Genomic DNA, 17262 nt, shown 5'->3' with positions numbered 1-17262 from the left:
TGAAATTTTTTTAAAATTTTTACTCGAAGTCCCTATTTTTTTTCGGAAACGTTGCAATTATATGTATTATCGTGATGAAATCTTAAAAATGCATAGCCGTAAGTTTTTTTTGGAGAAAAAACGCTGATTTTAAATAGAAAATCGCTGAAAACTGGAAAATTTATAAACCTAAAAATTAAAAAAAAAATCATCTCGAATATTAACTTGAAGAATTTTAATCCCTCAAAGAAAGAATAGACTTGAACAGAAACATCGTATTCATTATTTTGACACATTAATGTAGTTTGAATAAAAAAAAACAGTTACAGAAGAGGGAGACCAAATGCAATATTTCTGAATTCACATTGTCATAAAAATAAATCTTATAAAAACAAAATTTCGTTCAAAGTTTTTGCTTAAATGTTATAGAGTCACATCACCAACCAATCATGTATATGTAAGAATTAAATGTCACTATCGTCCTCGTCTTCATGAATCTCAAGTACTTTACAGTTTGAACAGTTCAGTCCCTTACATTCGCTACATGCTGAGCTACAGTCAAGACCGTTTTTTCTACAAGTGCATCTGCGTGTATCGCAACCAGATTTGCATTTACATCTAATCACGTGCAATAAATTATCTGGAGCTGGAGGCAAAATTGTTCTAATTGAACAAAGTGATGTACCTTGTAGAACCCATCCCCAGTCTGATGGACTTAATATATGGACAGAGTCATTTGTCCATTCTTGGATCTGATAATATGCACGCTTGCACTGCTGAGACGCTGCTTCTGAGGTAGGTGGCAAGGACTGAACATGTACACAAGACAAAGAATTGGTAAGAACTTTATGGTTAAATTTTCTGTAGCGTAACTGGTCTAAGCTTTCTCCTGTCTCACCTCCGTATAATATAACAAGAGCTGACTGTCCTGATTGTATAACATCATCTGACGTTGCATCTTGTTTTAAAAATACTGAAGCTAACTCTCTAAAAAAGGCATTCTCACGCAACCGCTTTAGTCCTTCCTTCTTCCCTAGTCCGTAAAGTCTAGATGTCGTGTCACACCCTGTGATAGCATGAATAAATGGTAACAAATCGACTATTTCATTTCCAAGCAACTCTTTAGTCTTTTTAATGTCCCATACTTTAGACTTTCGAATTTTATCGGATTGAAAAACCAATGGTTTAGAATTTTCCTCTGCATGGAAAAGCAGTAGTATGAGAACATCAGTGTCTTCACCAACGACAACGGTAAGGTAACAAGATGCATATCGTACAGCAGTTGATGCAATAAGAACATCAGCATCAGCAGCAGCTTGAAGAGAAATAAATCCTTCATTATCCATTTTATTACAAAGCATATTGATAAAGTTTTGCTTGTTTTCTCCATTAGCTAAGAACATTTCCTTCTTTGATTTAAACGGTGTGCTATCTTTGAATGAGATGTGTGTACCAGTCACACCTTTCGATCTCCGTTCATGTACATGATCTTTTGTCGTTGGTCCGGAACCATACCCATCAAAGACAATTATTGGAATGGGATATCTGTTATTAATATGGTCGATGTATAACTGACATATTTCTGCAAATGTTGCACCTTTTTTTCCATGGGATTCGCTGTATCAGGGAACCACCGTCGATTACGTGGCGAACATCGGTACCAAGGTCATCTGAAAATACACAACTTCCCGTGTTCCATATTTCATCTGCCAATGTTGATTTCTGTGCCTGTCGCATCAACCCAGACGGTTCAAACAAAGCAGCTGGTACAGCGCTTAGTTCGTACTTAAAGACTTGAGATACATCTGGAAACATGGTATTAGCAGTAGAAACTAGTCGTTGAAATAACAATTGTGGATCGACAGATATTTCTTCATTATCTACTTTGATATTTAATTATGAAGATAGAGTTGTTACTTGGTTTTTTCTTTTGAATACAAACTCGTCAATACATTTACCTTCCATTGACGATATTATATTGTGTCCTATGACCAGTGCATTGTCAGAATTTACGTTGCTGTCGCCAGTTGCTCCTGTTTCGATGTTCCTCAGATTTTTATCGATAGAAAATGGACTTCTTTCTCCAAGAAAGTCAAGAAAGGTTGTTGTGTCTTTGGTATCCCGTACCTTCCTTGGAATGCACATTTCTTTGTGCTGTTCGCTCGTTTCAAAATTTACACCAGTTACTTGTTGCATGGCCTCATTCATCTAAATACACTGTGGCATAGACAAAATCCACAATGATCTCTGCGCATCTGTCATCCCTCGACCTCTGGTGAGACCTCCAGTTGTTTTAATGCATCTCATCAGAACTTGCTCTATGATCAGATCCGATGATAAACCTGACCAAAACCGATCACTTCTTCTCATCACATGGAAGCCTGACATGAGAGCTTCGTTTATTGCAGGATTTGTTCTTAATAACCCATGCATTTGCTGCAGGTAAACATACGCAGATTTTAGATATAAGTTATGTCCTGCAGCAGCAAAGTATGGTAACATCTTTTGAATGGTTTGAAGATGAAGGTCCAGTTCCCAGTTCTTTCAGCTTTGATGAAATTACGCAGCAAGTCCACCATATCCATATATAGAAACCATAGTCGAGCTGTCCGGTTTTCGATATGTGATTTTCTAAAAGTTGATATACTGTCGCGTATTTTTCTCAATACCTCATTCTGATCAAGGGTGTCTACTGGAAGATGTCGTTCGAGGATTTCATCAAAAATATAACTCAATTTATTTAAATCCTGGATAAAAGTGTTTTCATTGTGAATTTCAGAGTCTTCAAGAGAAGAAAGATGTTCTACATTTTCAGTGTCATGATCTTTCAAGACAGTGGAAGATACATTCATAAAACTGTTCGCACAACAATAATGAAGTTAAAGCATTGTAAATCAAGAAATGACCACGCACTGCTCTCGCAACTGCCTTTCCGGTAAACATATGCGTAACAGCGTTAGGTGCATAGACAGTTTCCATGAGCTCTGCAAGTCCAGATCCGCTCATAATATTACCAATGGAACCAAGAAAGCTCATTTCGAGATGAAAACCTCCTAATCTAAGAACTATCGATTTCAAGTCGCTGTCCTTTGGTTCGTTGTCAATAATTGTAAGAGCTTTCCAATAAAGCGGTTGGTCAAATGTAAGCATGGGATTAGCTCTGTACTTAAACGCTTCGTTACATACGAACTTCATGGTCGAAAAGATACATGAAAGGTTTCCCGGCTCAAGGTCTATCATAGGCAAAAATACAATTGTCGATTTACCAGGGTATGCTCCATCTTGCACTAAATTACACATTGCTGACCACCCAATCCTTTTCTTTGGCCAAAGAGTACTACAGAGAAGACTGATGTTATCAGGTAACGCACCCGACTGTTGCGCTGCAAGTGATTCGAATTTTAAACTAAGTTTTGATGTTCGGTCAAAGTTGTATTGATGGAGATCGATTTTCCCTATTTGTTTTATATCGTCAAGCGAAACATTTAATCTCTGCACAATAGTTTTGTGGTTATATCCTGGTGTGATGCCTGCTATTATCCCCATTCCATGGAATGTCCCATGACCGTCAAGTGTTCTGATGTTATGGTCCACATTATCTGCCACGTGTTGAATACATCTCCCTTCAAGGTCTTGAGGAGAATCATCACCTTGAAGAGCAGAATTCACGCCGTGTTTTTGAACTTCCTTATAAGATGATGAAAAGCCAAGTTGGTATAAGGTATCGAGAAGGAATTTTGAACCAAAATGGTGATGCATTTGAACTCATAGACCTAGCTGTAAAGGGGCAATCAGAGATCTTGGTCTTGTGGCTTGCATGATAGACTGGCCAATGGCTGCCACTTTAAGATCGCAATCTTTTTCAGAAAATATTCCACCAAGTAGCTGTTTAATTAAGACTGTCAGGTAAGTATGCGATGTTTTCCTCACAAGAGGCTATTGTAGCTGGTGATGGATACACCGCCCTTGAAAATTCCATTGATTTTATATCAGATTTGATCAGTTTAGCTGCTGTTTTGATAATATCTCTTTTTTCTGTTTCAGGATCGGAAGTTTTTTGACTCTGATGAAATTCTTGCAGAAGAACAGATGCCGTTTTACGAAGAGTGACCACATTTGGTTTTCCACAGACGTCGGTAATAAAAGCTTCATCACCAAAGTGTGTTTTGATCTTTGATTTCATGTGTACTGTTGTGTATGCCAGATCTCCACAAAACTGTGTCATTTGATGAACGAGGTCTTTTACTGTCAATTGGTCTTCTTCATTTTCTAGCAAGTAATCCATGGTTTTTAGAAAAGCTGTATTTGCTTCAGTGTGATCTGGTCTACCTTGCTTTTTTCGTTTTTGCTCTGGTGTTCCACCAATTGGTATATTTTTCCCTGTCCTGAAGTTGACGCTACATTTCTGATGGTAAATAGCATCTGCTGCAGGTAAGTCTTGTGCATATTCAAGTTTTGCCAAAACGTCAGCAGCCCATGAATCTTTTCTGTCTTTGCATATTGCATCAATTTTCTGTTGGAATACAAAAGTTCTCACTGGATATACTTCTATTCCATATTTTCTATCTGACATTTGCGCTGACTGTCCACAAAACAAACAGTGTTCTCTAAAATCAAAATACTGTGATGATCGCGTTAGTCGATCAAATCTATCGTCATCAGTATTCTCTTTACCAATTTTCTGAATCTCTTTAGCATTAGTATATTTTTTTCGACATTCTTGGAGTAGTATTTGGCCGGCTACAACAAATACGTTTTGATGTCTATGTTTGCTGCTTACTTCATTGATTGTTTTTGCACCTTTTTCTCTTATCGTTATCAGAACTTGCCAATTCTCCAAAGGTTCGTTGCATATCACACAGTTACTTCCAGACATCTGAAATGAATGAAGAATATAATTCAGTTTCAAAGCAAAGAAAAGAATTATTTGTTTAGTTCACGCTCTACACATTGTTAATAAAACTTTACAATTGATATCATTAAAATAATGTCATGTTTAATCACTGTAGTTCGTAACTGGATGCAAATCGAATTCGCTAGTTTTAATACTCAATTCTGCAGTTTTTCAAAATTTGCTTGACGGTTATATTATGTTCTAATTGCTTAAAGTCATAAGAAACCTCAAATTAAAAAAAAATCATGCATATAAATGGATAGTTTTCATTATACAACTTATGTACATATACTTTTTTCTGAGGAAAATTTCTTTAATTTGTCCACATTTAGAAGAAGTTTATTTATTTTTAATTGCTTGCTTCCAAGAAGCAATTCGCCGACATATTTTCCGTATGCATAGTGACCTGAGCGTAACCCTCCTCGTAAAAATCCGGCGATCGCAATACGCATGGATCTGTCATTAAAATAAACAATTATTTGATTGTACATGTTAAACACGTGCTCAATACCCATGCTTTTTGTTATTTGTTTACTATAAGGTGACAATCGGCAAATTTCGACTTTAAACACGGCATTTAATGAGCAGCCATATTTGTTAAATCATAACAGACAAAAAGAAAAAAAAATTGACGATTATACGATATATTTGCGTAAAAAATGACAAAATCGTGCACAGAGTTCTAAGTTTATGATATATACAGGCATTGCTTCAAGAATTGGATAAACATTATTTTTCACCACTCACTGGTTTCATATGACTTTAACAGTGAACATGATCGCGTGGGCAAACATACGGATGGTCATATACAAAAAAGAATAAGCTTCATCATTCAACTTCAAAGAAATATATATTTACATGAAACTTACTATCACTCAATTTTGCTGCTCTAGTAGTGGTATAAACGGATAAATAACCATTGCTTTCTTTTTTCGGACTTCTCTTCGATCACCATTTCATCCTGAAACAGAAAGTTTTGATTTTTCAATCACAACCATATAAAAATTTAATTTCATTAAAAGTAAAATTACATTATTAGCCCATGAATAGGTTAATTAAAAACAATAAAGGTATTTCATATTTTCTTTGCAAAGTAAACAGTAAAAAACAATGTTATCCACACTGTTAAAATTTAAAAAAAATGGTCAATTTAAACATAAGTTATATATGATCCATAAACCGTACTCCTGGCGGCCAACCAAGGATAATAGAACGCCTAACACCACAGTGCGTACAGCTGGTCAGTATAAGATACTTAAAAACAACAACAAAGATTACTACAAAAGCATTGATAGGAATGAAAATACAAATACTTGTTTTTACTCGTTCATTCTTTGTGTCACAAACGGCGTTCCATACTTTTTTTTATTTTTGACGTAACCTCCCTATGAAATGTCGTTTTTTCAGTGAAAAGCGTTGGTAAACAGTTATTATACATTTAAAACAATTTCCAAGACTAGGAAACATGATTTATTGTAATAAATCAATGTAAAAAATGATGGAATTGAAAATGACAAGTGAAGGGGGAATACGGCAAAATAATGCAACTGGGGGGAAACAAATACTTTTTTAAAGATTCAAAACATGATAAATGTATTTATTTTTATACATTTATTATAATAGTCAAGCGTTACTCACCAGTTTTAAGTTCCACTGGGTCAAATCAAAGTCAAAAACAAATGCCGCTTTACTTGTGACATATTGTAGTTGCAGTGTACAAGTTATTTCCCTTTTGACGTATGGCGCGCATTACGTTGCATGAAATTCAGTAGAATTTTACCTTTTTAATTCTTATCAATTATACAACTTTGCCGTGGTCCGATTTTTGCCGATTTTTGATATGTTAATAATATAGTTGTAATCTTCGTTTTTCATGAAAAAATAATTCTGTTGCAATTTGTTTGAGGTTAAACCCCAGATTCTCTGGACTATATTCAAAAAAAATAAGTGTGTAAAATATTTACGTATATATATATAAAGCATCAGACATATATATACAAAAAGTTTAAAATTATATATATATATATATAATTTTAACCTTTTTGTGACTTTTTTTTAACGATATCACAAGTGATGTTTGAAAATGCCTGTACCAAGTCAAGAATATGACAGTTCTTGTCCATTCGTTTTTGATGCGTTTTGTTATTTGATTTTGCCATGTGATTATGGACTTTCCGAATTGATTTTCCTCTGAGTTCAGTATTTTTGTGATTTTACTTTTTGCTCTTAACAATTTTATAATGAATGTCATCTATCTATTCAAAATAAAATGAACAGTATTAGTAAACCTTGAATTTTTTTATTTTTTTTTGCAATTGCACAACTTTATTTAAACGACTTATACATGTCATAACACTCTTCCGCCTTAATAGCCAAAATTATCACCAAAAAATTGTTTAACTTGAAAATAACAGTATGCGGTACTTATCTAGGAATTCATATTTATTAATCTTAATTTAAATACTTAATTCTGATTAACAGGGTAATTCATTAATAGACAAAACAAACACAACATTTTTAAATGAAGTACATACGTTTTCAGAAAAGACTATCTTTGATAAGTATGTTTAGGGCTTATAATAGATGGGACTCGTTTTGTTTTCGTCATACCTTGCATTTCAGACACAAAAATCTTCTTAAACTTTCCCCTTCAATTTAACAGGTTTAACCGATAGTATTTAATGAACCTACCAAATAGACATTTTCATTCATAATTCATTCATAATGAAATGTTATATTCTGGGTATATTTTTCGAAAAAAAAACCTTTACAATTGCAATCTTTTATTATTACAACTACTCTTGGTTTTCTCTTTTTAAATCTGCCTGCACGCAATCTTCATGGATAGGGCAAATTGATACAGACTCTTAAAAATAAAAAAAACAACATATCAATTTTGACATTTAACATACACGATTCTTATTGGGATGCTCACATTAAAAGTGTCATCCGATCTAAATTGTCTAATACATCTTTATTCAAACCGTTCCTCTATCGTGTTGTACTCCTTAACCTTCTTCACATTTTCATACATAAATATCAGAAGAATATATTTCAATATAACTTATTTCAGATTTTCTTAATTGTGGTAAATGTTAACTAGAAACGTCTTTACTTAGACATGCACAAATTGTACCACTGCTCTGCAGTAATTTTCCTATAACTTATGAGAGCATTGATGCAGCAATTAACTGTTGATGAAAATTCGTGAGGAGAATTTCTAATCTTTCTCAACTTTTAGTTTAGTATCTATTTTGTCACTTTTCGTATTTATTATGACGATACGTAGACGTCTTTTGCATACCAAATAAATGTTTTGTAATAATCTTCTCCAGTAATAATCCAGTTCTGCATTTAATGAATTTAAAGCCTTCAATGTTATCCGCAATGTGTGCTTATATTTGCTTTTATTTTGTGATAGAATAGAGGGGACTGCATCTAAGACCTATTAGGGTGGCCTTGTGTGGTTTTCTGCTCTTTGGTCGGTGTTGTTTCTTTGATCCAATCCTCGTTTTGATTCTCTATTCTATTTACTTTTATAACCATTTAAAGAAGTTGTCCCAATTCTTTACCTGCAGGAATATGAAATCGTTTTCAAACAGACCGACAACGGGTTTATGTCTATTCGTCAGAAGTAAGTAAGTATTTCCAATCTGTAAAACTATTTTGAATTGTGCAATATTGTCTATGACGGATCAAGATCTGAAGCCATATATAAAAACAGGCCATTTGCCTCCTTTTTGTATTATTTCTGTAATATTTATAAGGCTTTCACACAAGAAATTTCTGGTACACATATTCTGAAAAGAAATGCTAATTAATTATAGCAATCTGAATTAGAAATGTCTATCAATCAGTCATTAACCATTTTCTTAGAAATAGTTCATTATCTTAGACGGTCATAGTAGAACTAAATACATGCCTGCATGTGATGGCAATATTGCGCCACAGCTGTTAATTGAAAATATATCTCCAAAGATTGTACACAACAGTAATAAAATTGAGAAAGGAAATGGGAAATGTGTCAAAGCGACAACAACCCGACCATAGAGCAGACAACAATAAGTAAGAATGATTCTAAAGCGGTTATCAGAATCATTTGTCTTTGGACACCAAAAGAACACTTTATTCCCAGTTAACCTATCCAATATTTCAATATTTAGAATCCGTTTATTTTGTAGACATTTCAAATACTGAAATATTTTGTTCTAATTATATCAATTCATGGTATTGGGGAGTACACGTAAGACAGCACTTCAACACAAAATCGGTTTTAAATATAAACTGTGACCTTAGAGTAGAAAAAAATATGACTCTATTGTATGAACAACTTCATTTAAAAAAGATAATAACCTCATTAGCCTATTCAAATTTGTTTGTGATCATTGAAACACAATAAATATACACGTATATATATATTATATATATATATGATATAAGATAAAATTACACTATTACAAAAATAACTAAATATTTATTAAAGCTTTCATACCAAAATGCGTCAACAAAGTAATCAGAGACTGTTCACTATAAAGACAATTAACATTCTAAGGTTTTCTTCATAAATTGAGTTTTATATTTTGCAGATATAAGTTTAAATGACTAATTATTGAGAACGTTATTCTCAAATTATATGAAATATTTGAATACACGAGTAACTTTTTGTCGCAATATTTTTCAATTTAAACTAGTAATAGTATGACGGTGGTGGCGTCAACATCTTAGTTTCTAAAATGACTTTTGCTGACCTCTTTAACAGTTCGTCTAATTCAGTTTCCCCTTATAGCACAACAATAATCAATTATTCAAAGAATACCGGTGTATGGATTAAAATAAACAATTCCTTTCGTATATGACAGATACTTGTGAACCTTTGTTAATGAAAATAACAGTTTATGAATTGATAAATGACGCAATGTTCTGGTTTACCTACAAAAGGAATCCTCAAACCCAGCATGATAAAAACCGAGTATGTATAATTACTTGAAAACTTGATGTGTTCTATGACTAAAATGGATCTAAAATTCAAAGAAAAATCCACATAACATAAGGTTAATTAGAGGGAATTAGAACCCTATTTGACTTTAAGTTTTACAACCATTCTGAATTTTTCAATGGGAAATTTAATTTTTAACAGAAAATTTATCTTGTACTTTATTCTTCATTTGAAAATCATTTATGGTATACATAACGTTCTTTCAAGCAACACACTATTCGGATTTTCGATTAGTTTGAATTAATTTTACAGATGTATATCTAAAAAAATTAAAATATCTCAAAAGTGAATGTATTTATTCGCTGCATAGGTATAATCTAATTGGATCGAATACAAGAACCCTGTACGTACTAATTGTTTTGACATTTATAGTCTTCAAATATTGTAGTTTACACATTCTTTTAAAAATAAACATCAGCAAGGATTCGTGAAGAGTATTTACAAGCGCAACTTTTAGTACAGTATATTTTCTATCACTTTTCGTATCTATTATGACGATACTTAGACGTCTTTTGAATATCAAATAAGTTTTTTGTAATAATCTTCTCCAGTAATGCTCCAGTTCTGCGTTTAATAAATATGAAGCATTCAATGTTAACTTCCATCTGTGTTTATATTTGCTTTTATGATGTGATAGGCTGCATCTTAGACCCATTCGGCCATGTGCGATTTTCTGCTCTTTGGTCTGTGTTATTTTTCTGACTCAGTCCTTGTTTCGATTCTCTATTCTATTGATCTTTATTACCATTTCAAGGAAATGTCCAAATTCTTTTCTTACATGAATATGACATTATTTTTTAAATTAACAACCATCGGGTTTATTTCCGTTCGTCAGAAGTTAGTAAGTACTTTCTGTCTGTAAATCTATTTTGAATTATGCAATATTGTCTATGTCAGATCAAGATCTGAAGCCATATATTAAGACAGGCGATTTAACTCCTTTTATGTTTATATCTGTAATATTTATAACGTTTTCGTACAGGGATTTCCTAGAACATATATTCTGAAAAGAAATGGCAGTCTAATTAATTATAGCACTCTGAATTAGAAATATCTATCTATAAGTCATTTACCATACGCTTAAAAATAGTTAATAATCTCTGATGATCAAACTGAAACTAAATACGTGCATGTGTGTGTTGACTTTATTGAGCTTTTAATAAAAAAAATATATATTTGCAAATCATTATGCATTACACGGTTCTAACGATGGTATATCCAGAAAGCTTTTCAGACTTTTTGAGTTTTAAACGTGTTGTTTTCATGTTGATATCATAGGTTTTTGGGGAACAAATCCCTAACATGGACAATAATCGTATCGAAAAGAGAGAGTCGAGCGCACCTTTTCATGTTCGGGCGTGTTGGGATGACTGTTTTGTCTTGAAAACGTAGATTGCACAAATATTCGATACATCATCTGGCTTCAGATTCTATTATTTTATATATCTATTTGATTTTATAATATTAAAAAAATTACAGCAAAAAAAAAAGAAACAATTATATGGGTCAAGTGAAATACCTTTCTACTTTTTCATAAACACAGAATAACAATTTTTTGAGTCATACAAGAGAATAACAATTTTTTTTTTACTCATAACAACAGAATAACAATTTTTTTAACTAAAAGTACTTGACGACGGACTTTTCAACTTGATCTTAACAATTGTTTTTTTAAATCATTCTTTTTTGTGTTTGTTTTCTAGAGTCACCGAACTCTAAAAATTGTTTAGTCTGCCTTTCTACGAAATATTTAATTAGAATTTTTTTAAATGTTTTTGAACGTTCGAAAATTTCACCTGACAACCGATTAGATAATAGTTTTAAGTTGACTAAATGCAGAAAAGTACACAACATGATCCACTTTTAAAATTCAAGTGGCATATAAGGATAGTAATGGTGATATGTGAATACATTTATAGGTTTTCAAGAGCTACATTTGCAACGCTTCATTCCGATAATGGCTTTCAATCATAAAAATTGACTGAGGTAATGGGGAGATAATTTTGACGAAACAGAATCCTGACTGTGATTCCCATTTTGGTGGCCTTGTGCGCTTTTCTACCCCTCGGTGGTGTGTTTTTTTTTAACATAATCCTCGTTTTGATGCTATATTCTATGTACGTTTTCGTACAGGGATTTTCTAGTACATATTGTCTGAATAAAGAAATGGCATTCTAATTAATTATAACCATCTGATTAGAAATGTATATCTATAACATGTAAAACATTTACCATTTGCTTAAAAATGATTCATTATCTAAGATGTTCGTACTAAAACTAAATACATGCCTGTTATTGTTGGCTTAATTGAGCCAAATTGGTTACATCAAAAGCTTTAAAACCAAAAGTCTTATATTATATATATCGCTATACCATCTGATGCAGAGAGCTTCTCTTGTAGAATATCTCTCACTAAATAATTTAAAGTTGTGTGACTATGTTGAAAGCCTGTTTCCCATCGAACTTTATAAAAGTGGTCAAGTCTGCCTCATATCTTGACTTACATACATTTGAAAATCAAAACATAACACTTTGTTTATTTTATGTCTCCAATGCATGGGTTTGTTTGAATTAAAATTCATCAGGAGCAATATATTGCTCAAAAGAAACAAAACGAATTATATGCAAAAAAACAAGCAGATATAGGAAGAAATGTATATAAAAATGTAACTTCTATAAATATTAAAAAACAATGTTAAATCTGTAAATTTGAGGAGGCAAACTTTTGTTCTTTCCTCGCCAGAGTTGAACTCATGCTATTGTGATATAGAGACAACACAGTATGTACTGTTTCGATTGCTCTAGACCACTCGTCACAAAGACTGAACTAATAATTTAGCTTTAGGTGAACTAGTATTATCTTTCCTCGTCTGGTAAATTCAATGTTGTAACACACAACATGATATATAAACCACAGTTTATCCCTATCAACCCATTCAATATCTAAAATCCATTTTCTTGTATACATTACAGATATATAAATCGTATTGTTTATTTACATGAGTTCATGGTAATGGGGAGTACTGTTGATAAAATACTCCAACACACACAACAGTTTTAAATATAAATCTGACTCCACCGTATAAACCACATCATTAAAAAAAGATCAGATCCTCATTAGCCAATTCAAATTTGTTTGTAGTTCTTTTTTAAAAAACACCATAAAATATACATGTGTATATATATATGATATAAGATAAAAATACACTATTACATAAATAACTAAATATGTATTAAAGCTTTAATACCAAATGCGTCAACAAAGTAATCAGAGACTGCTCATTAAAAAGACATTCTTTTACTAACATTCTAATGTTGTCTTTATAAAATCGAGTTTTGGATTTTGCAGATATAAGTTTTAATGACTGATTGATGAGAACAATATTCCGATATAATTTGAAGGATTAGAATACCAGAATAACTTTTTTCGCAATACTTTTCAATTTGCAACTAGTTATAATATAACTGTGGTGACGTCAACATCTTAGTTTCTAAAATAGTATTTTGTGTAATCTTTAACAGTTTTTCTAATTTAGTTTCCCCTTATGGCATAACAATAATCAAATATTTATAGAATACCGGTGTATGGATTAAAATAAACAATTTGTTCGCACATATACCGATACTAGTTAACCTTTTGTAAACACAAATAAAACTGTATAAATTGATAAATCTGACTCAATTTTATGGTTAATCTTCACTAGGAATCCTCAAACCGTACATAATGAAAAGCGACGATGTACTTGAAAACTTGCTATGCTATAAAATTAAAATAGATCTAAATTTATAGACAAAGCTACCTAAAACTCCGGAAATTAAAGAAAGTTATGTTATCAATGATATCAGAACTTAAACAGGTGCAGGGGTTTTCGACCCAACGCTGGAAAAAGAAAATACTTTTATAATATTGGTGCATTAGGGATGCTTTTCTTTGTTTACCTTCACCAGAACTATACAACTAATTTTGGGGACCAAATGCTATTATCATTTGATATTTACAGTGCTCATACTTCTGTAGAACATATTATTTTTAGTCATATATCACCTTGAGCTATTTTCATTCTGTGAAACATACTTCACACACATTGGATTGACAATACCATTGCTTTAATTGAATTGTTTATAGAAAATTTATATTGCACGTTATTCTTTAATTGAAAATCTTTTATAGTATGGATGACTTTGTTAACAGACAAAAGTAAAATCACAAAAATACTGAACTCCGAGTAAAGTTCAATCGGAAAGTCCCTAATCATATGGCAAAATCAATTGACAAAACACATCAAAAACAAATGGAAAACATATTCCTGACTTGGTACAGATATTTTCAAATGTAGAACATGGTGGATTGAACCTTACTATCAAGATTTTCGATTAAATGGAATTCATTTTACAGATGTTGACCTAAATATCAAAATATCTTAAAAATGAATGTATTTATTCGCTGTATAGGTATAAAATGATTAAATTCAAGAACCCTGTATGTACTAATTTTTTTGACATTTACAGTCTTCATTTATTGTAGTTTAAACTTCATTTTATAATAAAAATCAGTTTTATCGTTTGAATTGTTTTACATTGTCATTTCGGGGTCTTTTATAGCTTACTATGCGGTATTGTATTTGCTCATTGTTGAAGGCCATAAGGTGACCTATAGTTGTTAATTTCTGTGTCATTTTGCTCTCGTGTGGAAAGTTGTCTCATAAGCAATAATACCACATCTTCTTTTTTATAATCACAAAGGATTCGTGAAGAGAATTAACAAGCGCGACCTTAAGTATAGTATCTTTTCTGTCAGTTTTTGTATTTATCATTACGATACTTAGACGTATTGTGCATACAAAATGAATTTGTTTTAATAATCTTCTCGAGTAATGGTCCAGTTCTGCATTTAATGAATATAAAACATTTATTGGTAACTTGCTTTTATTTTGTGATAGGCTGCATCTAAGACCCATTTAAGTGGCCTTGTACGATTTTCTGATCTTTGATCGGTGTTGTTGTTTCTTTGACACCATTCTCTATTCTATTGACTTTTATAACCATTCAATTCTTTTCCTACATGAGTATGACATTATTTTGCAATAGCCGTCAACGGGTTTATTTCTGTTCGTCAGAAGTTAGTAAGTATTTTCAGTCTGTAAATCTATTTTGAATTATGCAATATTGTCTATGCCGGATCAAGATCTGAAGCCATATCTAAAGACATGCCATGTACCTCCTTTTATGTCTATTTCTGTAATATTTATAACGCTTTAACACAGGAATGTGAAAGAACAGTCTAATAAATTATTGCAATCTGAATAAAAAATGTCTATACATGTCTATGAACATCGTTCAAGACCGAGAATTAAAATCATTCCTCAGTAAAGGACCTAAATATCGTCCACCGTCAATTATTAATTGGAGTGAGTGTCGTAATATCATCCACGAGTCACTCCGTACTTATTGTTTGAAATGGATAAAACGGGAAAAAGCTGACAAAAAATCTTTGGACTCTTTTTTTAATTCAGTAATGAAATTAGTTAATATATGTATTCAACATTTTAAAGAACATTTTACTCTTAACAATAACCACAATAAACCTATTTCTCGTATCAAACATAAACTAAAAGAACTAGCCAAGGAATTTGTTTTTGTCCCAGCCGATAAAGCTGCAAATAATATTATTATTGTTTGATGTAAATTTTATATTGAGGTTCTGACAAAAGAAATCACCAATTCACCAACATTCCAACTGACTCCATTTTCAGAAAACGACATCTGTAACAAACAGAAACTTTTAGCTACCGCTTTACAAGCAGAACCAAATACAATGAAAGTCCCAACTATGTATTGGCTTCCGAAGCTACACAAAACACTTTACAAATATAGATTTATTTCGTTTTCAAGCCATTTTTCCACTACTAAATTGTCTATACTTCTTACCAGTACACTTGGTACAATCCAAAACCAGATAATAAATTGTTCAAAGGACCTTCGGAAAAGGTGTTATTAATTACTTTTGGAGTGTCAAGAACTCGTTGGAAGTACTTGATAAATTGCATGCTTATATTGGTGATTTTGAATCTGTTCAAAGTTTAGATTTTCCTACCCTATATACCACATTGCCTCACATTCTCATTAAGAAAAAATTCACGCACCTAATTACATGGGCATTTAAAAAGTCAGAATGTGAATATATATGTTCAAACTCTTTTAGGTAATTGTTTAGTGGCAATAAACAAAAGAGCTATATCAATTGTACATGTTTGAATTTTTACTAGATAACATTTTTGTTTGCTTTGGAGATTCCGTATATCGTCAGGTTATATGCATCAAATGGGGACTAACTGTGCACCACTTATTGCGGACCTGTTTTTGTATTGCTATGAGTCACAATTTATGACAAAAATAAGCAAAGACAACATCTGATACAAAAATTTAATAATTCTTTTAGATATTTGGATGATATTTTAACGCTCAATAATGACGAATTCAGTACGATACTAAAGAAATTTATCCTGTTGAACTTATTTTAAATAAAGCTAATACTAACAAAGACCAATTCCCTTTCATCGATCTTGATATCTATTTCATTATCGGAAAGCTTAAAACTAAAATTTATGATAAAAGAGATGATTTTTCATTTTCTATCGTTAATTATCCATTTTTAGATGGTGACGTTCCCTTGTCGCCATCTTACAGTGTTTATATATCTCAACTTGTACATTTGGCTCGTGTATGTAACAACCTTTTAGGTTTTACCGAGAGAAATTTATGTATTACTGAAAAATGATAACACCAGGGTTTTCGATATAACAAACTAGTCAAAACATTTTCTAAATTTTATCAACGGTATAAGGACATCATTCGTAAATATAGCTCAACATGCAGACTTTTTATACACCTCTTTTGCACCTGTCCCAAGTCAGGAGCCTCTGGCCTTTGTTAGTCTTGCATTATTTTTAATTTTAGTTTCTTGTGTACAATTAGGAGTATAGTATGGCGTTCATTATCATTGAACTAGTATATATATTTGTTTAGGGGCCAGCTGGGACAATATCCCTAATGCGCCTTGAAATGAGGAACTCAAAAGTCACATGTAAACAAAAAATCTCTGTGTAGTGATATTTGACACATTTCTATGATAAACAAATGACTGAGCTAAACCATTTGTGTTAATTTAGAAAGTAAGGGAACACAGAATAAATGTGTAAAAACTATGGAGCCATTAAATGTGTTCAAAGTATTAAATTTTTAAAGAACTTATTGTGTCAAAAATGGGATATTTTACCATGAGGAGCCACATCGCAAAAGGATACTCGGGGTTTGCTAATTTATGGGAAAATGAATCACACTTCGTACCCCGAAAATGTAACCACATATGTAAAAATGTTTCAGCTTCGAAACA

General features: G+C 32.1%; 1 protein-coding gene across 1 annotated transcript; it reads right to left on the bottom strand.

Annotated features, from left to right (window-relative positions):
- Positions 1 to 3868: 3868 nt before the first annotated feature.
- On the bottom strand, positions 3869 to 6561 carry LOC139492663 (uncharacterized). Its single transcript, XM_071280815.1, has 3 exons — positions 6512 to 6561; positions 5743 to 5834; positions 3869 to 4855 (listed from the first exon to the last, which is right to left on the bottom strand). Exon 3 carries the CDS (start codon positions 4853 to 4855, stop codon positions 3869 to 3871), a length of 987 nt encoding a protein of 328 aa, XP_071136916.1. The 5' UTR covers positions 5743 to 5834; positions 6512 to 6561.
- Positions 6562 to 17262: the final 10701 nt, after the last annotated feature.

Source organism: Mytilus edulis, chromosome 10 (genome assembly GCF_963676685.1).
Source record: "Mytilus edulis chromosome 10, xbMytEdul2.2, whole genome shotgun sequence".
NCBI classification, from domain to species: domain Eukaryota; kingdom Metazoa; phylum Mollusca; class Bivalvia; order Mytilida; family Mytilidae; genus Mytilus; species Mytilus edulis.
Note: the sequence above shows the minus strand (reverse complement) of the source record. Positions and strands in the feature narration are given on the sequence as shown.

Bases quoted from the DNA above. Each gene is read 5' to 3' on its own strand.
- LOC139492663 (XM_071280815.1), bottom strand. From the start codon at position 4,855: ATGTCTGGAAGTAACTGTGTGATATGCAACGAACCTTTGGAGAATTGG.